The sequence below is a fragment of the Pezoporus occidentalis genome, unplaced genomic scaffold, assembly GCF_034315485.1.
Source record: "Pezoporus occidentalis ecotype Australia unplaced genomic scaffold, CSIRO_AGI_Poc_V1 ctg8, whole genome shotgun sequence".
NCBI lineage: Eukaryota > Metazoa > Chordata > Aves > Psittaciformes > Psittacidae > Pezoporus > Pezoporus occidentalis.
This window is the reverse complement of record NW_026916158.1, coordinates 3,515,239-3,541,974: the sequence shown is the minus strand read 5'-3', so window position 1 is coordinate 3,541,974 and position 26,736 is coordinate 3,515,239. Positions and strand designations below refer to the sequence as shown.

Genomic DNA, 26,736 nt, shown 5'->3' with positions numbered 1-26,736 from the left:
AAGATCAACAAGCTCGATCCCCTCAGATCTATTACTTAATACCCACTTTACACTGGGTGAAAGCAGTTAAGTGTTCACACAAAGCTAATTTAGATAAATGTGTCTTTAAACCTTCATTTTAAAATCACAAAGTAGGACTTTATAGGAAGGAAGAGCAAATAGCTGCAATGTCAGCACCAGGACAACATGAAGGTGCCTGGGCTCCCCACTGCCCCACAGCAATGTTGGCAGTTGGACCCTCCTCCACTAAAGACAGACACGTTTAGGAAGATGATGCAAGGAGGAGAAACTCTTGCAGCATTACTGAACACACAGAATGTGCGGAGAGCCAAGAGCCCCGCACTGAGTATTTCTGGAGGCCGGGAGAGCAGTGAACAGAAGCAGCGTACACTCACTCAGGTCTGTCCTCCCAGACACTGCTCAAAGCAGGCTTCCAGGCTGCAGCTGCCTGTCAGCCAAAACTGCCCAGCTGGGCTTAAGCTTGATTTCAGGAAACACCAATTTCACACTGGAACCAGTTCTCCTGATTAAAACACCAGATACAGAGTCACCAGTTAGTGTCTGGCAACAGGTTTACCAGAGGGCTGGCAGGTATTGCTGCCTCCAGCAACTGTCAAGGTTCTGTAAGTCCCATTTTACTGTTCCGTTTTCCCTCAGTGCTCTACAAATGGCGATGGTGGGCCCTGGACCAGCCCATACACCCAAGCCTGCACTACGCACCCGACAGCCCAAAGCAGTTACAGATACAACCAAGACACTGCCCAGCCTGCGACACCACCCCACGCCAAAAAAAAACAAAAGGCTTCTGCTGCATTGGAGGCACATCAGCAAAGGTTCTCACACCCTGAACACTCATGCACTGACAAACCACCCGCCCAGGTGGGAGGGAACAACCGCGGGCAGCCAGCAAAAGGTGAGCAATTATCATCACTAGGGTGACGCCGAGAACAGCTCATGGAAAAATCTTAACCTAGCAACACATCCGTGCACTTATTTGCTTTCTGTCTAATTATTTCCCAGAAGTGCATAATTAGTGAGAAACTAAAACTCTAACCACGCTAGAAAATGTTGGTTAATCTATTTCAGAAGAGAAGGCACGAATTACCTGAAGGGATGATTTCATTGAAGTCAAGCACAGTGCCCTCAAGGCCGCCTTAGCAGCTGCAATGAGCAACACCTCTGTAACACCTGGCACGGACTCCTCCCTCAGCTGAGTGGACAGAGCTCTGGTTACATACAACATCCCCTACATCAGTCCCTAGAGACTCAGGGAGTGTCAAAAACCATTCCTACCGACCATGGTAGCTGCCTCCGGACCCCCTTCTCATCCAATTTACTGTCCCAACAACGAGAATCTCCCTCCCCGTTCAGCGACAATATTTGACATGGTGGGTCCAGGAGGTACTTCCACTGGTTTTACAAGGCGGGTGAAACCCTGTAGCTCAGAAGAGGACAAAAACCAGGGTGGGAGGCAAGGCACTGCCAGGACCCAGCTCCCACATGGGTGCCACTGGAGCAGTGGCTCAGCCATCCAGCCTGGAGCACTGCATGGCCCAGAGGTACCCAGTGGTGACCAGGAACTGAGGATCACAGGCTGCAGCCAGTGGCTCATATCCCAGGGAAACTCCCAGCCCCTGCAAGAGAACCACACCAGGACTCGGGTCTAACCCAGCAGCTCCCCGTAACAGCAGCACCTGAGCTCCAATTGCAGCTGGGCTTCAGGAGGAAGAGACAAGAGCACTGTGATCCTTCCAGAACACAGAGGCTGTTAGGGGCTTCAACAGCACAGACACAAGATTAATGACTTCAGAAAGTAGGCTTTTTATGCTTTTTCTTTCAGTTGCAGTTCTAAGAATATCCATCAGTGACTCAAACAAGGTACTTCACACAGTAAATGAGAACTCTTTATTTAAATTAACTTTCCTGGTTTCTATTTAGGACAGTAGAAAGGCCCAGCTGCTCCTCTCTTCAGAATGGTCACAGAAAAACCTCTTGAACTGGCCAACACAATTTAAAGAGCAGTTGACCTTAATTTTTACTGAAGTCACAAAACAATGTAATTACTCTGCAAATAATTTGGTTTATATAATTTAGTATATAATGCACTGTTCAACTCTGCCATATATTCTGAAAAATATACAAACTTGCTTTAACCACATTAGAGATATCTGCCAGAGAGCTGTCACTTAACAGTTTAGGACAACATCAGACACTCCTATAACTCCATTTTAAACTACAAAAAGAACATAAATTCATATAAAATACAACAGATTAAACAAACATTTTTTTCCAAGGAAAAATTAGGTATCAACTCAATCTGCGATCGTGTGAAACATGAATATAAAATAAGTTACAGTTAGTAATGCCTGCATTGTTGAGCTATGAACTGGTCGAATGAAATCTTAAAAAAACTATACAGTATTATTGCACTCCATGACTGTGCAGGACCTGGAAACACGCCAGCACTGAAACAGCTCTTTCATTAAGTTTTTCTCAGGAGGCACAACGCGGCTGCGAGAGAAGCATCCAGTCTGTACTAACAGCGCGCTGTCTTCAGTACAGGCCTTCATGGGTCTGCGCCGCGCTGCCTTTGGAAACTGCCGCTTAATGCCTGGAAATGGAGACACAAGGGTTACAGTCAGCAGCCATGCTGGCCCCAGAGAGCAAACTGCCCCCGATGCTGTCGGAACAGAGCGGAGGCAGTTGCTGTATCTTGGGAGAACAGCAGCCAGGCACGCTTCGGGTAAGAAACCTGAACTACCAGCACTGTCCCTTGGGAGGCTGGAACTCATGCCAAGAGAGTAGTCAGCATTTAATGCTGGGGTACCTCCCAGGGATACCATCAGAATGACTCGTAGTTAGCTTGAACTGACAAGGAAACACTGAAACACAAAGTCACTGAGGTTCACTATCAACCCCTCCTCACCTTTAGTGTTACTTCCTACATGGAAATACAACTGAATGGGTTTTTTGTTGCCATTCTTCTAAACTCATCCCATTAAATTAAATTCTACATAACAACAATCTTAGCATGTTTTGAAAGCTTTAAAGTGACATCAATCTACTCTGCAAAGAACACTAAGACCCTCCAAGTCCATACATGCAGGATGCTGGGCTTCAGCAAGCTCATCTGAAAGACAGAACCACCAAACTTTTTAATATTAAATAGTATTTTAAAAATACAAGCCAACTTACTTCATATTTAAGATGACTTTTGCTAAATTACTAGGACAAACCAGACTGAGCTAAACAAACAATGTCTGGAGGACATTGTCTGCAGAAAGCAGAAGTCAACTGTTTCTCATATTCCCTGCACAAGGTAGCAATCTCTCCAAACTGCTCCCCCTACTTCAGGAAGCCTCAGGAGGCTTGGAGCCTGAGCTCTGTAGCAGTGAGGGACAACAAAGTCAGCCCTGAGTGCACAGCATGGTTTCCTGCAGGGCTCTGATAAAGCCGAGCGTCTCTGGACATACACCTCCCCCTGCTACGTTCTCGTTCACGCAAATACGAACTTGCAGAAGCAAAACCATATTAAACAGAGCTCCAAAGGAACGTGTGCAGGTGTCTGAACAGAGCCAGGTCACTGACTGCTACAGCTGGGACCAACTGATCAGTCTGGTCATCATCAAGGAGATGAGCTGCAGGATGTCAGCTGACTGAAACGGCAGCACAGGGTTGGTCACCTGGGACTGGGGCCTCTGTCAGCAAGGCAAGGCCAGGGAACCCATGTCTCATGCCAAAGCATTCTTGTACAGCAAAAACCTGCCACGCAGCGAACTGATACACTTCCCTTCAGTGGTCTCCCAAGGGTCAACTGTCAGGTTTTGCACCAAGACAGTCTTTTTGTAGCACATCAATGTTCCAGAAGAACTGTAAGCTAAACAGGTGACACAGGAACACAGAACTGGTTTGTCATAAAATATGTGAGCATGGATGTGAACCTTCTGCTCCTAACAGACAAGGACTGTTTGCAAAAGGTTAATACAGTACAGTGCATGGTTGGGAGCAAGAAAATATTCTACTTTATTGGGTTGTGCAATTCAATCAGGTTACAAGCTACAGAGAAGTCCTTTGCACACAACCTGTCTTAAGGCACATAATGCAGACTGTTTTCCAATCTCAGCACAATACTATTCACTAACTTAAGGCCTTCTGCATGCAGCAACCCTTCACCTTCTGCCCACAGGAACACCAGCTTCCGGTTCTGAACCAGGCAAAACCTCCCACCAAAACAGTAAAAGCACATGCGTCAATTTAAAGTCACTAGAGCTGGCTCTCCAGCAAGAGACTTTCAAATGACCAAATACAGTTTCAACATTCAGTCTGCAACACGTGGTCCCCCACACCTGAGCCAACATACAACTGGTGACTGGAAGAAGACTTACAAGAAGTTTCAGTGCTGATAAATGGGGCTATGATCGATGATGGGGCATTGACTCCATGTGCACATTGAGCTTCATTTCGTTATCAAGAATTTGTACAAGCTGCTGCATGGAAGGAAGGTGGCCAGACTCTAGCTTAGACCACACCGGAACATCTACCACAAAACACACAGAAGGGAGAAAAGCACCGTTATATTGACAGAGTCAGAGAACACATGGGGCTAGTTCAAACATAAAAAGATCTAGGAAGCTATGCAAGTCAGTACTATGGTATACTGAGGAAAATATCCGGATCAACAGCACTCTAAATCCCTGGGTATACTGAATCAGCTAGGAGAGTAAGAGTCTAATGCTTCAATTTAGGAGTACACCATATGGATTTAGAGGTTCAAAGTATGCATTGACAAAATGCCTAAGAATAGATTAGTGGGTGGCAAAACAGCATACTGAGTTTTTAAACCACTGCTAAATCTCTGTGGGTCTCATCTGTCTTCATCTCACTCTGGCTAACATCGAAGCCTGACCCTCAAAAGTTCTGCTTACCACGATCTGGCTTGGAAGGTTCCACTCAAAACAGCTGTAACCATTATTCCCAACCCCAAATATAAAAGGCAGCAGAGTCCATAAACACTTAAGGGTAAGCACAGGATTCATTTCTGCTGTTCACAAACACTCTCTCAAACCTCCATCACTGCTACAGCACTTCATGAACCTGCACTGAAAAATACCAACTGTCCATAAACCAAAAGCCAGACTGGAACCACAGTGTCCCAAAACACAAACCAGAAACATACAAAAGCCCAGATGTGACTGTTCACCCTGGGAAGACTCTGATGTCAATTCTAAGCTGAGATATAGGACTAAAAGTGCATTGAGTTCAACTCCTTTGATGCAATACAGTTATTTTTAAAAGGTTTTGCAGTATATAATTCAGAAACTACTATATTGAAATGCACTCTGCACAATCATAAATTGAGGTTAAAGCACAGCACATAGAGCTTGAAAAATTCTGTACTCCATCAAGCTTATATAATCTTTACAATTATAAAATTATTTGAAGGCAGAAGGCCCATGAACTCTTAAGCTGAAAAATCAGTATGGTGATTCACTAGTACCGAAATCTGGGAATAGCAATGGATTCAACAGGATTGCAACGCTAAAACACATTACAAAACAGAACAGGAAAAGCACCTGATTAACTGTAGATTATGCTCACTACCTGATCATTTCTTACTTAATGCCCATCACATGCAAAGAAAGAAAATAATACTGTTATTCCAAGTGACCAAGCAAGTCAATTTTTACATAGGTGTTTTAAAATATATGTAACTGACATCTGTATGAACTGCTTTATGACTCCATGATTTTCGTAATTTGTGATACTGCACACCTGAAGTTTCAGTACAGATGGTAATTTCCACATCCCACCACGCTTTGAAATATACCCCTTTTCATAACACCATCCCTCATTCTCCACCCCCCTCCCCAGCTCTCACAGTCTACATGTATACATGCAGCACAACGAGATTCCCTTAAAGTTCTCAGCTCACCATTCAAAGTTATTTCAAATGCACCTGTTGACATACACTGGTTCTCAATCATGTTGCTCAGGAAGAAGACCATCATACAAGCATAAACCTAGGAGAGAGCAGAGAGAATCCCAGGTACTTCAGCCGTGTGAGCCACAGGTTATTTCATTCCCTCCTAACAAATGCTGGCGGTTTACAGGCAAGTTAAGACGTAATCTTCCAGTCACAGACACATCTTCCTTTCATCCTCTTTTCAAAAAGATCGTGTGCATTGCCTTCCCTAGACAGGTATCAGCACTGCTCTGAAAACACTCAACTCAGCTCTGATTCAAACCATATTACATCTTCACACTCCTTCCCTCCACAGATACACGTCCTTTGTAACGGCCAACGTGCAGAAGTATGTAGCTACAATGGCACTTGTAGGATTACACACAACTGTTCCTACACATTGCCAGTCACTGTCAGAGTTAACACTCCAGATCAAAGAACCACAGGGAGAGACACAAAATGCAGCTCAAGTCAAACTGCATTTGTTCATAAGAACTGTTAACCCTCGAGCATTTTTTCAGCTCATCATGTGGAATTCTCTTTTGTGCACTGGTGCCTCAGGATGATACGATGCAATCTTCAGCAACACAGCACCTCCCTCCGGCACCTTTATAATTCCCTTTTCAGGCATGAGGGCACATTCACAGGGGTTACTGCAATATTGAAGAATCTAGCACAGGAGATCAGTCAATTCCACAGCCAGCCTAGCTGGGTAGTGCATTTGGCCCATTTAATTAAACAGGATACATTACAGCTTCTCTGCATTCAAACTAACAGGTTACAGAGACCCGTTGCATTGGGTAGCCCAGTTTGAGGATCTGTGCACCATTAGCATACATAAAGCAATTATAAATCGCTTCTGCCTAGTAGAACAAATCTGGAATAAGGTCACTATAGATCAGAGCACAACAACATTATTCTGTTAGCATCACTCTGACTCACAGAGATATTCATCCCACAAGGCACAGTCTGTTATGCCCAAGTATGTTCTGCAAAAACACCCACAAAACTGCAACTTCATTTTCCTAACCACCATCTAATTGCATGCTTAATCTATTATGAAGTCTGATGAAAGCACCAACTGCAAAACAGTTGTGAGACAATAGAAAAGGGAAGCTGCAATTTTAACACCAACAATACAGGCTTGAAACTTTACTCTTCTGCCCTAAAAAAATATCTTTTATCATCTCTGTCAGCAGTGTTAACCTCAGCTGTCCCTACTGCAACACCATCAACTTGGAAAGAGATGCTGAGAATCAAATCTGGGTCTGTCAAAAATATGAAGCACTACTATTACGAATAATTGTGCTACAGTAAAATTCTCCACTATATTTGGTTACAGAAGCCTAAAGATTCTGTTAAGGCTGCAGTGAACAAAAGTTGTCGGTAAGAATTGTGAAGTACTCCCATAGCACTTTAGAACAAAGTAATTCTAAAATTTGCTTTTCCAAAAATCAAAGAAGAAAGTATACCATTTACCTTATTCTCCTGGCCCCACTGCCAGATGCTTGGAGCTTGCATGCCAAAGAAAGCAAACGGATCCTTGCCAACGATTATTAAGCCTATTAATACTAGTTTGAAGACAGACAGGAAAGATGCTATATGCCTATCAAAAGACAACATATGAAAGTGACTTAGAAGGTTCACAGTTACTACTTCACCACTTCACAGCTGTAATTCACCTAATAGAAGAATTCAGACAGTGTACAATTGGTTTCTAAGAAAATACAAAACTTTTCAAGTAAGGTTATCTCCCGGAGGTGGGGTGTGGATGGCAGAGTATTAAGAAAACATCCCCCCACAAAAAAGCACCACACCTCACCAAACACACTCATGCTCAGAAGGATACCACTGATACCCTTCTGGTACACCAGGCTTGCAGATGTTTTGGGTTTTCTTCCTCCTAGGCAGACCTCAAGCAAAAACTTGCTTTCAACTTATACTTATCCAAAATGGATGATACATTGAATTTCCTAAAGAAGCTGTCCCATATTAGAGAGACACTAACTTGAGAGTGACATGCACTTCTTCCTCATATTTTCCCAGCAGATGCAGAAAACCCCACAGCTTCTTGCAGGAATCAAACCTCAAGCCAGACAGCAAGTTAACACTGAGGTATTCAATCTTGTAACATTCTCACCACTATAATTATTACAGTAATTAGGTCAAGAAGCAGTTCAGAAGCTACCACCGTAACTGTGTCATCACTCCTCTATCACATACACAGTGGTTTAAAATAGCAGGAAAAACACTATCTTCATTTTGCCTTTTTCCAGGTTTTTTTGGGCTCCCCCTGCCTCCCAAACTTTACTTAAGGACATCTTGGTAGTCCTTCTGGTGAGGTTAGCAGTCCCATGACTTAGATGTTAAAATCAAACTCTTTCCTCATCTCAAACCTTACCTTATTACAGGAATTAGTCATCAGGTACATAAACATGAGCGACAAACATGAATTTATATCCAGATACATCATGTGGAAAAATTTGAAAAATTCACTGTGGAAAAGTTAATGATATGATTTACTTTAGATTAGGACACGACAGACCTCACCATACAGGTACCCAGACAGTAATATCTGTATGGAAAACTAAGGTGGCTACTTGGAATGCAGAACATAACCAAGCTTGTGTGCAATCATAATGTGAAAAACCCCTTAGTTTCTATTTTCAATATTATTCAAGTGTAAATGCTCATGTTCACCACCCACCACACTGAGCTCACATACTGGAAAAAAAAGACAATTAGTACTGTTGGTCATTAGCTTACCTATATATAGGTTGAGGAAGGTAGTTCTCCCCTTCAATTCGGATGTCAGGGTACCGCTGGCTAATAACCCGCATGTACTCCTCAAACACCCGCCTGTAGCCTCAGGAGACACTAAACACAGACAGGGATTGTCACTGAAACTGAACTGCTGTGTGTTAAAGTCGCTGCTGAACTGGCAACAGCAGTACTTGTGCTGTTCATGAGCCGTTCAGTTTAAAACAAAACTAAACCTCTTCACTCCAATGAAGAAAACTGATCTGCAGCTTAGTTACACATCTCAAAACCTGGCACCTAACTGGGCGCTTGGGTTTACACAGGTTTGTTTTCACAGCACAGACACAATGTTCTGGCAAAACCCACTGGGCAAGGAATGATGGGTTTTCCCTGTAGGAAGCTGACACAATCTGGACTCTGGGAACCACAGGGAATGTTCCCGTTCCTTCCCGGCGCAGCAGAGCGTCTGTTCCGGTCCCCAGCAGCTCTGCCCGTCCTCAAAGGACCATGAGGACAGGGTGACAGGCACTGAGGTCTTCGGGGATTTCCACAAACAGGATTTCCACACCCTAGCACTACCGCACTCCTCCTGCTTGGTCTGGTTCTGAGCAGCCAGCACCATCAGTAACGTTCCCAGAATGATGCAAAGGTGTTCGGTCTCCCTGACCGCTGGCAATACTCATCAGAAACCTCCAAAACCTCCTTCATTATAATCTTTGCTAAAGTATCAGTTCCTCCTAAACGCAATCCCAAGTCACGGGTTATATGAAAAGGCCCTTAGAAAAAAGGGTTTACCGCGGGCCACCGTTTCCCCGGTCGTTTCCCAAGCGCTAACGGTTACAGCCAGCACCGAGCCCCGCGCGGGACGGCACCGGGAAGAGAAGGCCGGCGCCTGCGGGCCGGTGCCTCCGCCGCCCCCTGGTCCCGCCAGCCCGGAACGCAAGGCCGGGCCGACCTAGGGCCCTCCCGCACCCCGCACGAGCGCGGCCGTCCTGTCAGCCGCGTCCCGCCGCCGCGTCGCTGACGGGAAGATGGGGGGAGAGCGACGGGGAGGCGTAGGCCCGGTCCGCGCCGCCATCTTGCCGGGCACCTCACCAGATCTGGAACTTGAGCAGCGGCCCGGTGGCGTAGGCCATGCGCAGCTTCTTGGCCGGCAGGCCGCCGTGCTCCGCCGAGCCCCCGCCCGGCCGCGCCGCCAGGGCCAGCAGCAGCAGCAGCAGCAGCAGCAGTGCCGCCCGCATGTCGCCTCCGCCCGCTGCCACCGGGAAAGCGCGCCAGCCGCCGCACCAAGGTCACGCGAGCGCCACCAGGCCCCGCGCAGGCGCCGTCTGTCACGTGACGCCCGCAGGCCCGGCCCGGCCCGGCCCGGCCCGGCCCCGCCCCGCCCCGCCCGAGCCCACCGCGCCCGGGGCGCGCCGGAACGTGGTGGTTTGACCCGCTCCGTTTTAATCAGGCAGGCGTTACGTGACACCGAGCGCCCACCGGCAACGCTGCACGAGCCGCAGAAGCACGGCGGGCAGCAAGAACGCGGCCCCCGGCGCTCGCTGCTGCCCAGCAGAGGTGCCCGAGTGAGGGGAGCACCAAGAGCGCCGCGCCCGGCCCGCCCCTGACCACCCCGCGGCGACAGAGGCCGTCACTGTTGCCCTGCGCGCTCAGCGCTTCAGCCTGAATGGTCATGAGTAAAGAACCAGAGACGGGGGAGTAAGAGTCGGAAGAAAGGAGAACAAAAATCGGAGTAAAAAAGGTGCAAGAGCCCCCAGAGCAGCTGAAGCCTCGTTATCCTTAGCAGTGAATTACTTTTGATAACAATAAAAATCGGCTGTGGTAGCACAGACTCTTTGTTTTAGAACTCTGCACTTGTAACAAAACATAAGTACTTTTATTATTAAATGCTCTTTATTTTTATCTACATCTTTTTAAATATAATAAAGCTATCAAATGGGTAAACCTCATCACTTTCCATCTTCACACCCAGACAAGGAAAAGAAACTAACAGGCTGCTTCTAGGTTTTTCAAGTTTTGAGAACGTAATCATGGTTCTGGTTTGAACAATGGCAGAACTGGCTGATATGGTATTTGTTACTCATTTACAGTTTCAGCTGTGCACAAATCTTTAGGAAAGCTTTGTAAAAGGCAAGTGTGCAACAAATCTGTGGACTTTTGCATCCTCAGTCATTTGCTGAAACATTTTATGTGTTCAAGTTAATAAAAGTTAAACTTTGCATGAACTTCGTGTTAACGCTGAACTTCCGTGAAGGTTCAAAGGCCCAGTTCTAGGTCTTCCAGTTCCTGAAGCAGAGTAGTTTCTTTCTGAATCTTCTCCAACTAGAACAAAAAAGCACAAGATGTCATAGATGTATGCAACTTATTCAACTTCCATTGTAAAATAAGCTACCTCTTCACAGTACCTGATTCTTCTCTAGCTGTTTGCCAGCAGCTGCTTGTTCTTTCAGCTGCTCAATTGCCTTTAGTTTCTGTAAAACAAAACAAAAAAATCCACACTAACACAAAGATATTGATGAGCCAAGAACAGAAGAAACAGTCTTAGCAGTTCCTGCAATTGCAATTGACTGATTTACCAGGGGGCAGGTCTCTATCTGGAAGGCACATTTCATTTAAGCATCCCCAGATGCTCAATCCAGAATTTCCCATCAAAAAAAGGACATTTCTTTCAAGAACAAAACCTAAAGGACAGAAGCACTTCCTAGTTTCTGAAACAAACACCATGCATTATCTCCCTGAAAGGCTAGATCCAAATTCAGAAATACCCCTCTGCTATACTATCCCTCTTCACCACACATTTTCCTCAGAAAGCCTGGAATATTAATCCCATCAGAGACCATGAAAAGCTGGAAGGAGACAAGAGGAAAAAAACCCCGATGAGTTACGCAGAAATGGGAGATTCTCTAGCCTGAACCAAACAACTCCCACTCTGAAATTATTTAGTCCAAGAATTTCCAGGATTGGCAGTGAACTTTGGCCTCGCACCATCTAGCAGTTAGGGAAGAAACTGAAACCACACAGCATGGTTCCCTTCTCAGATCCAAAATTCAGTAAACAGGCAGCCCACACAGCTGCTGTCTGAGCATTAACACCTTTAAGCTACCCCTGCCCCCTGGCTGTGTTAGCTGCAACAGTATTTGTAACAGGAGACTGGAACACTTCTCCATGCACCTGGCTAAGGCTTCTACACTGCCACCTCTGGTAAGGTCTTTAGCAGCCCGGCAGGCATTGCCCTACTGTTCTACCAGATGGAAAAGCAAAGGAAGCCGATTGACAAATTCAGGGAATTACCATCTACGTCAACGCCAAGCTAAAGTCACCTTATAATCAGACTCAATGTTATATACCACCTTTGTAGGGAAATTTACTGTTTGTTAGAAAAAAAGAAACCCCCTTACCTTTTTCAAATTCTTTATCTTCTTGTCAACTTCAGGATCTCCCGATGTAACGGCAGGCACGACACTCCGTGGCACATTCTGTGATGATGAAGACTGCGTAGAATCTTGGTTTGCATCACCTTTGGCCTCCTACAGACAAACAGACTAAACGCATTACCTAGAAAATACTTTTAATTACAAGGGGACTGAGAAATGTTTTTAGTAATTTTGAGGGATCCATTTAATATTTCTTCTTTCACTAGTTTGCTGCTGTACTCCAAAATTTGTGACTTGCTTTGATGTACTGCATTACCTATACACGCTTTCCACAGCGTATATATATGTAACAACTCACATGCTGTTTCTTGTTTAATTTCTACTTCCTTAAGATACCAACTATACACTGCATAAGGAAATGTCAGTTAAGGATGACAGGACAAACACATAAGCAAACATTTTATAAAGTAGACTGGTAGGATATCGTCTCTGAAGCAAAAGGGCTCAAAACCAGTGTAAGAAATTAAAATAGTTTTAAAGAAATTGTTGCTTCCCAAATTTGTAAAAATTTTAAGGCTAATACCAAAAGCTGATTTTTATTTACCTAGCCAAAGAACAGCAAGCGAACAGGTGACACAGAACAGGCTGTCTTGGGTCTACCCTGTTAACATGCCTCAGTCCTGACCTGCTGGGGGACACATCAAAGCAACAAATCTGTTCTTGTGTCTCACCAGCACTGAAAAACACTGCAAACTAAACGAGGGTAAGAAGTCAGAACTAGTTAGTCTTAAGGTTGGTTTCAGCTAACATGCACAGCAACTAACGGAAGCTGTTAATTTTATCCTTTTGTACCTGCTTTAGTCCAATTAAAAAGTCTACCACCCTCCTCACAACTTGGCACATGCAAGATGTTGAGGACTCTCTCTGCCACTAACAGTTACTGCTCTCTGAGATTAACTGGAAAAACTAATTGTTATCCTTGAAATAACTACTTCTGCAGTACCTGTTTAGCAGCTTTCTTTGCTTCATGTTTCCTTTGATTTTTGAGAGCTGTTTTAGAGAGTGGCTTATCGCTGCTTCCTGGCTGTGGTTTCATGTTCTGAGGTGGCTCATCCTCATGCTGCAAGATATGCAAAATTAACAGTTAACAAAACAAGCACTTCATGTTGGCAAGTGTGCCGGTACAAAAAGCCTAACAGCCAACATGCAAACCTACTTAAGTCAGTATTATACTCAAAGATGAATCGTAAAGGAAGAGGAAGGAAAAACAAAGAAAGAAATAAAAGAAGAGGAAAAAAAGGTATGACTTTTCGAATAGCAAAAGGCAGTGTGAAAAGGTTTTCAAACTCATCTATTCTCAATTTTGGATGGGACTACCCTGTATATTCTACAGATTTCATGGATTTTTGGTGAAATAACAAAATCAGCATATTTCCTTTTTTTTTTTGGGGGGGGGGGGATAAAAATCAGAGGAATAAACTAGCACAAAATGACTGAAGCTTGGCATTTTGATTTTGCTGTCACTAGGAGTTTGAGTTAAAAAGTTGTCAAGTAAGGAAAAACAGGCTGCTGGGAAGGGTGTGTGAAAAGAAGGGATTGATTAGCCTTTTGGGATTTTTTTTTTTAAATAACTCTTAATTTAGCAGCTGGACTGTTTTAATGCACATGACAAGACTGCTTGCCCATTTGAGAAAACAGAATCATTTTATTTAAACACCTCTTTTCTCTACTACTTCTGTTAGTTGATCATTTGTGAAATCAGACATTAGCATGACTAATCAATTCCTAATAAGCCAAGTAGCACAGGGCTCAAAACAAAAGCTCTCAAAGACTTAAGCATCAAGGGTGCAACTATTAAATGTAATTAGTGGCTACTCAGCCTACTTTGAAAATGTGCAGAAAAGAAGCTAATTAGACAAGTAGGCCATTATACTGAAGCCTATTTAAACTACAGCCTTGCTAGCAAGTAAATCTCTTTCTGGCAAGTAAATTTACCTTAAAAAAAAACCAACAAACAAAAGGCACAGTTGGAGGCCAGTCAACCACCTGTCTAGCTGAGTTTAGGCTGGTAACGGTAAGCCAGGTCACCCAAATCACAGGCTTCTTCTAATCTTAACTAGAGTGCAGAATTTCACCGCAAAACAAATTTGCAGTTTATAGTTCTCCAAGTTGTAGAGAGTGTTTTTAAAGTCTGCAAACAACTGTGTAAAAGGACAGTATTTGGACCAAAGAAATTTGCATTTTCTAGCATAGATTCTTGCAAACAGTGAACAAAGTACCAAAGAAGGTTATCAAGAAAACCTCCCATAAAAGAGACAACACTGTTGTCAGGCCAACTGTTCTTCTCACATCCCTAATTAAAAATAGAAACAAATTTGAGGCAAAGTTTCTAAGACAGGCAAAGCAATGAAGCAGAACAGTTTGGTTCATATGACACTGTCTACTTACGAGCTTGGAACTTGTTACAGGTTTGTTTCTCAGGGCTGGAGGCCTGTATGCTTGGGCAGGCTTTGGCTCAGCACTGGGCAATTCGCTAGGAACTGCTTGATATTTTACTGCTTTTGCTGGGAACACTCCATCTGGGAAGGGCTGCCAGGAAACTTGCCACATTTCTTCATTTGATGAAACTTCGTAGTTGTGTAACAGAGAACCAGTGTAGTGCCATATCTTGTACCCATTACTGACGCGCAGCCTGGGAGCACACGTCGCTGTTACAATATGTTCCCCGTCAGGACACCAGGCAAAGTATGTGGAATCCGAGGCTACTGGTTTGGAAATGAGTTTATAGTTTTTAACGTCCCACACTTCCATTTGCCCCCTGAGATTCCCAAATCCTGCTAGCACTAGAATGTGTCCATGGGGGCTGTAGTAGGCAGCATTGCGAGGTCCAGTTCCAAAATCAAACACAGGGTCACATTTCAGATTAAAAACTGTTGCTTTGGCAGGCATAAAACCATACACAGCACAGAACTCAACAGAATTAGGGTTCCAAACAACATCATAAATAGGACCATTTTTTGCTAAAGGAAAAGGAAAAAAGGCAGCTGTTGTTAGAGGATTGTATCTTTTCAGTGCATGCAAGAATAAAATCAACAGCAATTTATAACATCGTGCTTTGCTAAAATGCTGTGATCTAATTATTGACAGTGAAAATGAATTCTGCTGATGACAGAGCTAAAACCAACATTTTATCTTCTGATAATTACACTTAAAGTGCAACAATAACTGCAGCCATTCCAAATTAACTTTGCAGGCTCAGCATCAGCACTTCAACAGTACTCATACTTTTTTCATGTAAAAAAAAAATCCTGTATTATTTTCCTTCATTATTCAAGTATGACCTCTCAGGACCTTCTCAAACTGTTCCACTGGAAACCTGCAAAACCAGGACTTTTATACCACCTGGATACTAGGTCCTCTTTTTCTTATTCTAAGAAATACCGCATAACTCAGCTTTGTAAACCTAAGTAACATTGATATAAGTTATCTTTGGACCATGTTCATGCATGGCACTTTAAAAGAAGATTTTAAAGTAAAAGAGCATACAAAAACTGCTTTTATGCATAATGATTAAAACTTGACATTGTTAGAAGCTATTCTGGCATTTAGAACATATGGGGTTACTGAAGAATGAAGAATTACTGATGGAAACTCATCTGAAATATATAGGTGTAAACAAAAGCCGAAAGTCATTAAACTCTTCATAATCTGGATATCTTTATCTGTATTTCAGATGCCATGTGCATTACTGATAATTCTCAAATCCAGACACTGACCCAAAATATCAACTGACTTAAATCGTCCATTCATGTTGTCATTCTGAGGACTCATTACAGCCTAGTTTCTAAAGATACAATCACACTGTCTGTGGGGTTTTAAGATGGCATTAATCAAATGCAACTGCAGAGACAGAGGTCTGACAGAAAATTCCATTTCTGCACCTTTCATGACAGCAGGCAGCTGTAGAGATGAGGGCAGCTTTATACAGGTTCAATAGCTAAGGGAAAGGCTGCAGCATGAGTATGGATTAGTCAAGACCAAAAAGCCCTCTACAAATGCTGATGTGAAAAAGGCTTCAAAACTGGACCTCAAATGCAAACAGAAGGTACAAATCCACAGGAAATAAGGCACCACACAGAGTGCCTACCACTTGTTTTTGTTGGGGAAAAATAAAGTTTTACAAAACAGAATCAGTTTAGATGTTTCCTTGAAAAAGAAAAACTAAATGAAATGGAAATTAGTTATAAACTTCCTGTTAAATAAAAACACATTGGAAATAAATAACTTCAAAGGGCAAAGAAGGTTTTAAGGAGCATGTAATTAAACGAAACTAGTGTTCTAAATCCAGGAAACTGCTCCAGAGAGATTCTAGATACCGAGTTCTAATCCTGATTATTTTTTTCCAGTGAAGTTGGCAACAAAGGGAAATAGCTCACACTACTTGCTACCACAAGTTTTGCTAAGAAAGGCGAACCAGATGTGTTCTTCCAGTTAGCACTATATTCAGGAGAATATGCTCACAATCCCTCTACAGCCACTTAAGCATAGATAGTCTACATCACCCCATCCCCAGTGTTTCACAGCAAACTACTCTTTCCATAATCCCAAACAAACCCAGTGTTCAACATAAACAGCAACATCTTAAGATAATGAAAAGATATCACCATACAGAAAATTAATGAACGGACTTCCAGGTCAAATAAGATACTGAAATTAAGTGCATCCACTTGCTTCTCTCTAACATGTCATTTTTGTGTGTTGGAACAGTTTCCAAGACACAAAATAAAGGACTTATATTTGGAACTAAATGGTTTTTAAGGTCCCTTCCAACCCAAACCATTCTATGAGTCTACAATTCTATTTTCCAGTATAATTAAAAAAATTGCTCTCACCCCAGTTCCTTAAATAACAGTATCAGTTGCACGTCTAGAAGTGAAGGTAAGATTATTCTGTTTGGTAACTTACCTTTGTGCTCATTTTGGATTCTCAGACATTAAGATGCCTCCGTTGTTCAGGGGTTTCCTTAGCAAACATGCGCAATCCCCTTCCTGTGCACATGAAAACCCTCCCAAGCAAATTATTTGTACATACTAACTGCAAGTGTGCTCTCTGCCACTGACCTTAAGACAAGCATACCAAAGACAACAAGATAATTCAGCTATTAAAAAACAAAAAAAAAAAACAAACTCCCATTCCAGAATGGAAAAAAAAAACTAGTCAAGGATTTCTTGTTAAGAGTAGTTCATTATTTTTTTTTAAAATTAATTCATTACGCTAATGAGAAAGCCCTCATACATTAAACAGAAGCTGGTAAAGGAATTCTCACTATCAAAAGCTGTAAGACAACACAAAACTGCCCAAGAGATACTTACGCAATTGCACTACTGCACTCTCTCCGTTTGTTGCAATGTAGTGTAGAGTCTGCTCCCCATAGTATGAAGCACCTGTTTTATCAACTTCTGTACTAGCTATTACTAGCACAGCAGTGGCTAACAGCAAAGAGACACAATTACTTCAATACAATTATTGCAAATTATATAAAATATTTCACAAACTACCATGAACAAAGATTCACTTGTTCCAAGATTGGTTCGATTATTAATTCTAATTAGCTCCTTGCATAACAGTACTGTTATCATTCTCTTTTGAATTGATTTTTCCTAAATATTAGGAACAGAAAAAAAATCTTTTCTCAGACAAAAGTGTAAGTCTGTTCATTCACCATTCAATTATGGGAAAGTGAACATTCTTTTGCAGCCACAAAAATATATTCATCCGCCTAAGGCAGAAACTGAGCATCCAGATCGGCCCTTGAATAAAATGTTTTATTAACAGCTTTTGTACATGTATCTATTTCACCCAAAGCTGTGTAGCCACTTGTGGTCTCTACGTGTATGTAACACATACCTCCCGGTATTCCAAAGAACATGAGTTAAAGTGTTTTTTACAAAATTATTCTGAAACAGCTCACTCCTAACAAACAGCAAAGCCCACAGAGTACTGTGCAAGTCACCCCAATTGCGATACATCTGCGTACATACTATTATACAGATTAAGAACAGTTTATGCTCTGCTAAAAGCTTATGTTTACTGTCTAAATACAGTCTAATACACCATCACAGAATGAAAAATTAAATTTGAATTTATTACCCAACTGCAAATTTACCAACATGTAAAATATTCTCAATACAGAAAATCATGGAAGTCAACACAGGAAGGTTATGAGCACCTCAGGGTATTCAGAACTGTAACTGTAATGTTGTATTAGCATTAACAGCAACCTTCAATACTAATGTACTTCAGCACATGCAAATTAAAAGCAAAAGCCACACAGTAAACAAAGTAATTAAATCCAAAATATGTGGAATATAAAAAGGTTAAATATACAGCTGTTCTACCTTTTTTGTTCCATAGCATTGTCACCTTATCAGCTTTAAAGAAGCTCTTATTGGCTAGTGCAGACTGTGGGCCACCAAAGTTGGGATACTGGTACAGTCTAACGAATGATGGTGCACCTTTACTGCCTGGAACGTATACTGCAACCTAAAACAAAGCCACAAGACTTTATTGCAGATTATATTCTTGGTAACACAATGTCTATTCACTAGTACTAGTAGTGAAATCTATTGCACTAAATTCAAGGCGATTTTTTTTAAGAAAATCAAAGAAAAAATTGTGAAAGAACCTCAGAAGTACCTTGGTTGGCTGCGCTCCTGGAGATAATACAAAATCATTCACCTTTTGCAAATGCAGTTTATTTGCAATAGTGTCTGCAAAAAAAAGTCACAGGTGTTAATGACAAAACTTGTTAGCTTGGATTACTTCACTATACCTTTTTATGGGTCTGTATCATGGATAAGAAGAACCAATATATATAAAGGATTTCTTTTACTAGGCAAACACACATTGCTTTCATGTATTGTTATTTACAAGTCCAACTTGTACCAAGCCTAGGTCTGAAAACCAGTATTTAGTATTTGGAAGTTCAAACAGCAAGAAAGCTTCTGAACCCCAGGTGAACACAGCTCATGTCTTAAGCCAGGCACAGAATTCTTCATCTCGTCTGTGCTGACTTCAGAGGAAGCGGTATCAGTCACATCCAGGTAACATGCACCATCACAGAGCCAAGGGTTTTCCCCTTCAGCTTTACTGGACAATTTTTCCTGAAAGGAAGCATTCATAAAGGCCTGCTCTGTGCTGAACATTGTCCCTTTCCACAGACAACTTATGGGAAATGCATCTCTCAAAATTAAATGAACATCAGCAACCCACAACCTCATTCCAGCACATTCCATGCTTTCCAAGTATAGCTTTGTTAACCTCAGCAGGGCTAATTCTCAGGAAATTGTTATCTCTCACAGGCAGTATTTTTACACAATAATTCGTCTATCAGCTATATATTTAAAAGAAAAAAAAAACACCAAAACCAAAACCACACACCACTGCCTCCTGCAGTTTTCTTTTATTCCTTTAAATTTTTGTTCAAATTAATCTTTTATCTTCCTGCTTTTTTCCTCCCTTTCCCTTTTCAACCTCTGTTGACTCCAAATATTCTACTGCTAGACATAAACTTTCTTGAAAGTAATGATCTACCCTCATAACTTCGTTTTTGCCATTCGTATATTTTCTAACGAACCATTTTTTAACAGTTCATTGACAGAATACACATAACACAAATAAGTAATCACAGATCACATCCTCTATTGACAACATCCCGGACCTTATTAAATAAGAAATAATCCAGAATCAGGCCTCTCTAATTGAAAATTAAACACATTTCATATTAGAGAAGTCTCTGAAAAGATAAACAAGAAGGTGAAAACATACTTCATTAAAACAGAATGATTCTGAATGCCAAATTCAAATAGAATGTAGGCAATATTTAAAATAAAAAGCAAGCAAAAGAAGAAATGAGGGAAAAAAAAAAGGGAAAAAAAAAGGAAAAAAAGCAACACCCAAAAGAAGATGCATATATAGAATGAAATAAAATGTATAGAAATACTTGCGTACTGAAGTTGTTGTTTTCAAAGAAATGAACTTCATTGTTTACATTCCTGGCACAAATGCTTTCATCATCTGCCCAGCAAGGACACCTACATTTAATGAAAAAAATTAGAAACACCGAATGATGCTCATCTTTACTAGTATATGACTTTTTTTCCTCCATTTTTACAGTCTAGCAAGTTCAAACATGATCCATGATTCAAAATGACAAATGATACCTGCATGGTAAAAAATACACAGGCAGACTTAGTTATTATCTCCCCAGCTTTCTCTGTGGTGCAAAATGATAGTGAATTTATACTAAGAAACAATTGTAACTACATAAAAAAAGATACCTACAAGCACGAATAAGCTAGCAGCAGATGTATTTTAAAATCCAACACCACACTAAAAGCTCTATTTACCAGATCAGATTTTGGAAACCACATTTCTTTGCAAGTAATTAGTATTTGTAAATGTTACTTACCAGTTCTGCATCTTTTTCTGGATGAAAGATTTTAAACACTTCCCAGTTTTCACATCATGAAGTTGTAGGTTGGGCACTCCTGCTGTGCCATCTTTAGCAGCTGCAACAAAAATATGCATTACAGTACAGTGGTCTCTGGAGATTAAACCTGCTTCACCATGATGACATTCCACCTCACAATTCTACAAGCAACTAAGCATGCATAAACCTTTTACAAGAACCATCCTACCCCCTGAAGGACTAAACCGTAAACTGCTAATTGCTTTACCTATTAACATAAGTCTTTCTACCATCTTTCAGTCTGCAGAAAGAACATTTTTAGGTGAAGGGCTTCTACTCCCCATTATAAGACTAGGAACACCAACACTAGCACAGCTTTTGTAACGTATACTTTTTAATCAAAAGCTATTCCTTTGGCAAACAATTAAGCTGTTCTCCCCTCCTACATTTTGTTTTCGTAAGGATGAGATGCATTTTGTTCATCAGGATGAAGTTACAGCTCTATCTGCAAGCCATACAAAATGGTTCTACTGGTTTCAAACTCCCTATACCTTCCTACTTATCTGGATACTACATACAGCCTGCCTATTTCTACCACTGCCCCATAACTGACCTCCTGATGGTTCTCTAACAGTCCACAGTTGGCAACAGTTCTGTCACTTGTGCTGCCCTGTCTTATCGTACAGTCTGTCCCAGATCATGTTCCACGTGCTAAGCCTATGGCCAGCTCCTTCTGTCGGAAGAAGCACTTATACCCTCTATTTCAGACACACAACTTGGATGAGCCTGAGGCTATCTAACTTAGGAACATAAACTCCACAGAGAGGGAGAGGAGGGAATAAAGCCTTCTGGACAATAGAGAGCACTCAAGTCAGCTATGCCTCATGGAGAACATGACTACTATGAGTCAGCTTGCAATCCTCCTTGTCTATAAATGAATATAAACCACTTGAATAGCGTATTGTTAAAACACTCTTTGCACTAAGATCAGCCAGCCATTTTTAGAAATGTTATTTACTTTAACAGAATAATTGTTAGTACATGCACTTAGTTTTAGTGTTTGTAAGAACGGTCGATAGCAGATGCTTTCAGAAGATGGCACCGCTCCCTCCTCCACTATATACTTGATTACCCATATAATTTTCTGTACACTTCCTGTACTGCCAATAAATATACTGCAGTGATAAATCAGATAATGGAAAGCCTGCGAACCAAATTAAAACATGAAGTTACTGCATGTACTTGTACATCTGGTAAAATACTCACTTGTATAGGCCTGCCATGTTGCCAGAACATTATTCTTTGGTGAGAGTTGAAGGCAAACTGCCTTTGGAAGATCAAAGGCGCACAGTAACTCACCACTGGTGACATTAACAACATTTACTCTGGAACAAAAAGATGTTATTTCAATAAAATATGCTTAAAATGCTTCATTAATAGCCAAGGTAACTTTCTGCATATAACTCTTCTGGATCTGTCCCAAATTTGGCCAATGTAATGAAGTTAGAAGAGCTTTTTTCCCCTCCTGCTTTTACTAAATTTTTGCAAGAATGCCTTTTAAAACTAGATACCCAACAGGAACTAAGTGAAAGCACTGGTCAAGATATATCACATATTTTTATCTGCAATACTTAAACTCTAAACAAAAGATACATCCCATCCATAGAGTCCATCCACACCTCCACAGTGCTGAAGTTGAGCACAACAGAAATATTGTAATTGAACTGAAACACACATTTATCATTTTAAAAGCCTTCTATCTATAACAATACATCATTTATGATTTGGTCTTTTTGAGACTGGGGATGCAGGGAGACAGGGACAATAAAGAGCAAAGGTCAGAGAGCTGAATAAACAAGGTCAAGCAACATCTCTGAATGCTGTGTATTAAAGATCTGCCACATATGGAATCCAAAGAAACAAAAAAGATCACATCAAGATGCTTCCAAGTCACTGTTGTTCTTGGAAGCTGCATTAGGAGCCTGTTTCTACCATCTCCCTAACTGCTCCCTCTCAGAAATGAAGACGGACAGCCCCCAAAACAAAGAGGCACAGTAGGACAGGAAAGATTTGCCATTTGGAATACTCTCACTTAAAGTGTAGGTACCTGGATACACAACCTGGTTGTTTGAAAAACATTGTCCTCCACAAACATTTCCTGGAAATGGATGCTTCCAATTGACAAAAATTAAGTTTTTAATGAAAAATATTTAGGGTTAGGTTTAAATATTTTGCAGAACCAAAAAGAAAAGAGAAAGTAGTGAATCCTACATCTATGTTACCTACTTAAAAGAAAATGGTTATATGAAATTACTAAATACTTTTTTAACCTGTCAGTAAGAATACTGGCATATCAGAAGAAGCCTTATCTTTACAGCAGCAACCCCATGATCCACTCTTACATAAAGGATTATCTCCAGGGAACTCTCTAATGCACTGGGTCTATAATAAAGGAACCTTATGTTGTTTATATGCAAGATGCAGGAATTCTTCATCTTCTGTGAACTTTACCAACAGATTAATCCCAGAAAACGAGGTACTATTGTACTAGGAAATATGAACACAAAAAGAAAACCTAAATAAAGCATATCCAGATTCCACAGGAATGGGTGCACTATAAATATAAGGAAACAGTAAATATTTTATCAAATATTCAGGAAATAAAGCCACTACAGCGAATAATGCAAAAATAAACTGAATTTAAAGCATGTATGCAAACACATAACAGCAATAGTTTTTACACAGACAAGAGTAAATGTGGCACAACTGACCCTGTTTAATGCAAACTAAACAATTAATATAATAAAATGCACCTACTTTTCTCCATTGCACCAGGCAAAGAGGGAACCGTCCTTGCTAAAAGCAACAGCTTTGCAATTTTTTCCAGAGTCCCTAAAGAAGTAAGAATTTCACATTAGGATTCAGAGATACTGCATAAGTTAAGGTATTTTTAACAAAATAAAAACCAACAAACCAATTTCCCTGATGCACTTCTGAGTAGCGCTTTTTAACAGTGCAGACTACTCGGCAGTTGTTCAGGGACCATGAGAAGTCAGGCAAGCATAAAGCCTTCAAAACCATCAATTTTCTAAACTACTACCAGTAAGAAAAAAATCACATTTATACATTTCTCAATTCTACAGTCTACCTTTACTTTTTAGAAAATAATTTCCTTTGTGCAAAAGATAAAAACTAGTGAGAATAACTGTACCTTTGAAAGGCTGTGTTCTCTGTGAAACTAGGTGGCCCATTCACCATATAAAGCCCTTCTGATCCTCTCACTGGAAGAGTGAAAAAATAATTATCATTTCAAATTCAGAGAACTGCCCAAAGCAAAAGTTTTTCCTAATCTATGCACCTTGAGACCTGCACACGCTTTTTCCCTGTTTGCATTTCAAAGTGAGAGAGAGGGCTGTAAGGAAATTCAGAACGTAACATATGCCGAGGCTCCTGGCTCATCCACGGCAGCTGCAGGATTAAAACACAGAACAGATGCATGAAGAGACAGAGCTGAGCTATTGCCCTGGACACTGCTGCTGACACAACAGCAACCAGCCAGCACTTTGCCAGAGCTAAGGACTGAAGCGGGACAACTGCTGCCAGTCCCAGCTTTCCCACACCTAGTCATGCAATCAGCTCCCTGCTTCGACCAGCAAAGCCCTTCCAGGGCAGCCTTCCCAACGGGGTCAATACATGAACCAGTCTGTCCCTCTGCAATGGGAGCACAGGCGTCAGTGCAAAGACGGGAGCATAAGCACTGCCAAGGGCAGCAGGGCAGGGCAGGATAGCCCCAAATCAGGTGCATGGTGGAGGGGCCAATGCGGGGGGCACCCCTAGGGCTACCAAGCCCACCCCTGCTTCAGGTGGGGGGGGAAGCATCTCCAGAGAGGGAGATCCAAGGCTTCTCTAGGCAGCCTGCACCCAAGGTCAGTCTCACAGTAAAATAGCTTTTCTTATGTTTAAATGCAATTCCCTGGATGTCAGTTTGAGCCCATTGCCTGTTGTCCCATCACTGGATACCACAAACCAAGAGTCTGGCTTCATCTCACAAGATGACCTCAAACTACAAAAGAGCTGCACCTGCTTAAGGAAGGAGGGTTGGATGACATCTCATCCTGAAATGGCAGATGGTGACAGGTCTCAACCCTGCTGCAGAAAGCACTTTCCTACTGCCTAACCTGCAAAAGCTGAGAATGCTCCATCACTGCAAGAGCCACTCGAGCATCCTGCACAATGGAGTTGAAAAGAGCTGCCTCAGTACATTTCAAAGCGAGGATTAGCTGTCTGAACACAGGAACAGCATTTGCCAAAGGAAGATTACGTTGGGCTGGTTTTTTTTTGCTGACATTAGGCAAGATTTGCCCTGCTGGTAGTTTCAACATTGAACTTCAACTGGGAAAACAGAAAGCATGAAGGAAATATCAGTATAAACTGTGTTTCAGATTTCTTTTTTTTCAGAGCCCTTGCCATGCTTACAGCACTAGAAAACAAGAAATGAAAATGGACTCATGCAAAGCTGTGCAGGTGGGACAGCTGTATATAGATTGTTATATATGGTTGGGTTTTTTTTCGGGTAGTTCTATTACAAGCACATTAGAATTCAGAGTTGAACCATGAAACTGGTAACTATTACACAGGCATTAGCTGTGCTTTATGTGTTTTCTTGGTGTGCTGAGGTGACAATTTTTACTGTCAAACATGACTCAAGAAGCAGGATCAAGACGCCCAAGCTGCAGGCTCTGCAGCTGTGTTACCTGAATGAAGCACTGTGGCCAGCAGCAGTGCAGCAGGAGGTCTGGGAGCAGAATGTCAGCACACACAGGCACAGCAACACCTAGGACAACAGTAATGTCTGCCACCAAACGTCCCTATGCTGCACTTTGGAGCTGCCCCTTTAACTGCTGAGGGTCCTTACTCCATCTCTCATAGCACTTTAGAAATTAACAAATGGAAATAATTGTAAGCAGCAGTTTATTATGTGGGCAAATAGGGGTTTGATAGGTTTCAAACTTCCACGTGCTCTATAGCCCTTTACATCCCTGGGGGTACAACATACCCCTAACATACCTCAAGGGTATGTTTTAGCAAGTCTTTAAATATGACCCACTAGCTTCACACCCCTGCCCCGAGTCTATTTCCCAGGTCTTTGTCAGGCTGCCAAGAAAAATCAAGATCCAAATTTCAGATCTAAGTTACAGACAGTAGCAAGTAGTCCAAAACCCACCCTGGACAGCTACAGGCCCCTGTCACACCCATGCAAAGATAAATAACGTTGGCGTTTAAAGCTTAGAAAAACAGGAAAATAAAAAAATTAAATCCCTCATGTTATGGGCAACTTCAGAAGTGAAACAAAGAGTAAAGGAAAAAGAACTCTCGAAAGGCACTTTCCCACAAAGCGCAGTGAAGGCGCTTCTGTGAGCTACGAGCTCCACCCGGCTGTCGAGCGGTTCAGACCCAGGCAGGCCGCACCTCTTGCCGCCGCGGCCCAGGGCTGGGTCCTGCCCTGCTGCACCCGCCGCCCGGTCCCTCCAGCACAACACCTCCGGGAGTGCCTTCCGTCATAGGCCGCATGAGGCAAGCGACCAAGGCAAAGGAACGAGCACGTTTTAGAAACCCTGGCAGCTCCCTCACGGCAGGGCAGAGGGAGACCCGCGGACAGTCCGGCGGCTGTCCAGCCGACGAACCCACCGAGCCAAAAGACGAGCGTGCCCACGAGGCACTGTCGGCCCCAGGGAGCGGAGCGGGCCCGGCCTGGTGTGCAGAGCAGGGCCCCCAGTACTCGGGGCCGGGACCAGCCACGCTACAGCAACGCAACCTGGGAAGGGGACCTGCGGGGGACAATGGGCGCCCGGCCCGACCCCCGGCCATGGAGCCCACTTGCCGCCAGCAACCCCGGCCTCCTCCTCCTCCTCTTCCTCCTCCTCCTCTACCACCTCCACCACCACTTGGCCCCGACGCACCTGCCAGCAGGGGCGCAGGAGGCGCCATCTTGGCACGGCAGGTTTGGCTTCGGCTTCCGCTTCCGGGTGAAAAGCGACACGGCCGCCCCAGAGACGTCCACGTCGAGAGGGGCAGGGGCGGGCGGGGGTGAGGACGCCGGCGAGTGACGCAGCGAGGGCTCTTCCGCCCGCCGCGGCGCGCGCTGCCCCGGAAGCGGTGCTGCTGGG

The 26,736-nt window shown here is 42.6% G+C and overlaps 2 protein-coding genes across 3 annotated transcripts; both read right to left on the bottom strand.

The window, feature by feature from the left end:
• Nucleotides 1–1,882: 1,882 nt before the first annotated feature.
• On the bottom strand, nt 1,883–10,038 carry SELENOT (selenoprotein T). Its single transcript, XM_062603245.1, has 6 exons — nt 9,818–10,038; nt 8,729–8,839; nt 7,442–7,568; nt 5,933–6,020; nt 4,386–4,537; nt 1,883–2,611 (listed from the first exon to the last, which is right to left on the bottom strand). The coding sequence occupies exons 1-5, from the start codon at nt 9,961–9,963 to the stop codon at nt 4,413–4,415; spliced, it is 597 nt and encodes a 198-aa protein (XP_062459229.1). The 5' UTR covers nt 9,964–10,038; the 3' UTR covers nt 1,883–2,611; nt 4,386–4,412.
• Nucleotides 10,039–10,599: 561 nt separating this feature from the next.
• On the bottom strand, nt 10,600–26,672 carry EIF2A (eukaryotic translation initiation factor 2A). 2 transcript variants are annotated; one of them, XM_062603297.1, is made up of 14 exons: nt 26,530–26,671; nt 23,781–23,850; nt 23,387–23,461; nt 21,836–21,954; nt 20,570–20,669; nt 20,110–20,192; nt 18,796–18,869; nt 18,498–18,642; nt 17,472–17,588; nt 14,548–15,119; nt 13,103–13,219; nt 12,124–12,252; nt 11,131–11,196; nt 10,600–11,047 (listed from the first exon to the last, which is right to left on the bottom strand). In XM_062603297.1, exons 1-14 carry the CDS (start codon nt 26,555–26,557, stop codon nt 10,982–10,984), a joined length of 1,761 nt encoding a protein of 586 aa, XP_062459281.1. In that variant the 5' UTR covers nt 26,558–26,671; the 3' UTR covers nt 10,600–10,981. The 2 variants fall into 2 exon arrangements, with proteins under 2 accessions (XP_062459281.1, XP_062459283.1); XM_062603299.1 differs by lacking the exons at nt 10,600–11,047; nt 11,131–11,196 and having other exon boundaries at nt 12,124–12,267; nt 26,530–26,672.
• Nucleotides 26,673–26,736: the final 64 nt, after the last annotated feature.

What these genes read in the sequence shown, in the direction of transcription:
- EIF2A (XM_062603297.1), bottom strand. Translation starts at nt 26,557, where the DNA reads ATGGCGCCTCCTGCGCCCCTGCTGGCAG. An exon ending in GCCTGGTGCAATGGAGAAAA is followed by an intron (nt 21,955 to 23,386) that starts GTAGGTGCATTT and finishes TTTTTGTTCCAG; the next exon opens with AGTAAATGTTGTTAATGTCA. An exon ending in AACAGCTAGAGAAGAATCAG is followed by an intron (nt 11,048 to 11,130) that starts GTACTGTGAAGA and finishes TTTTTGTTCTAG; the next exon opens with TTGGAGAAGATTCAGAAAGA.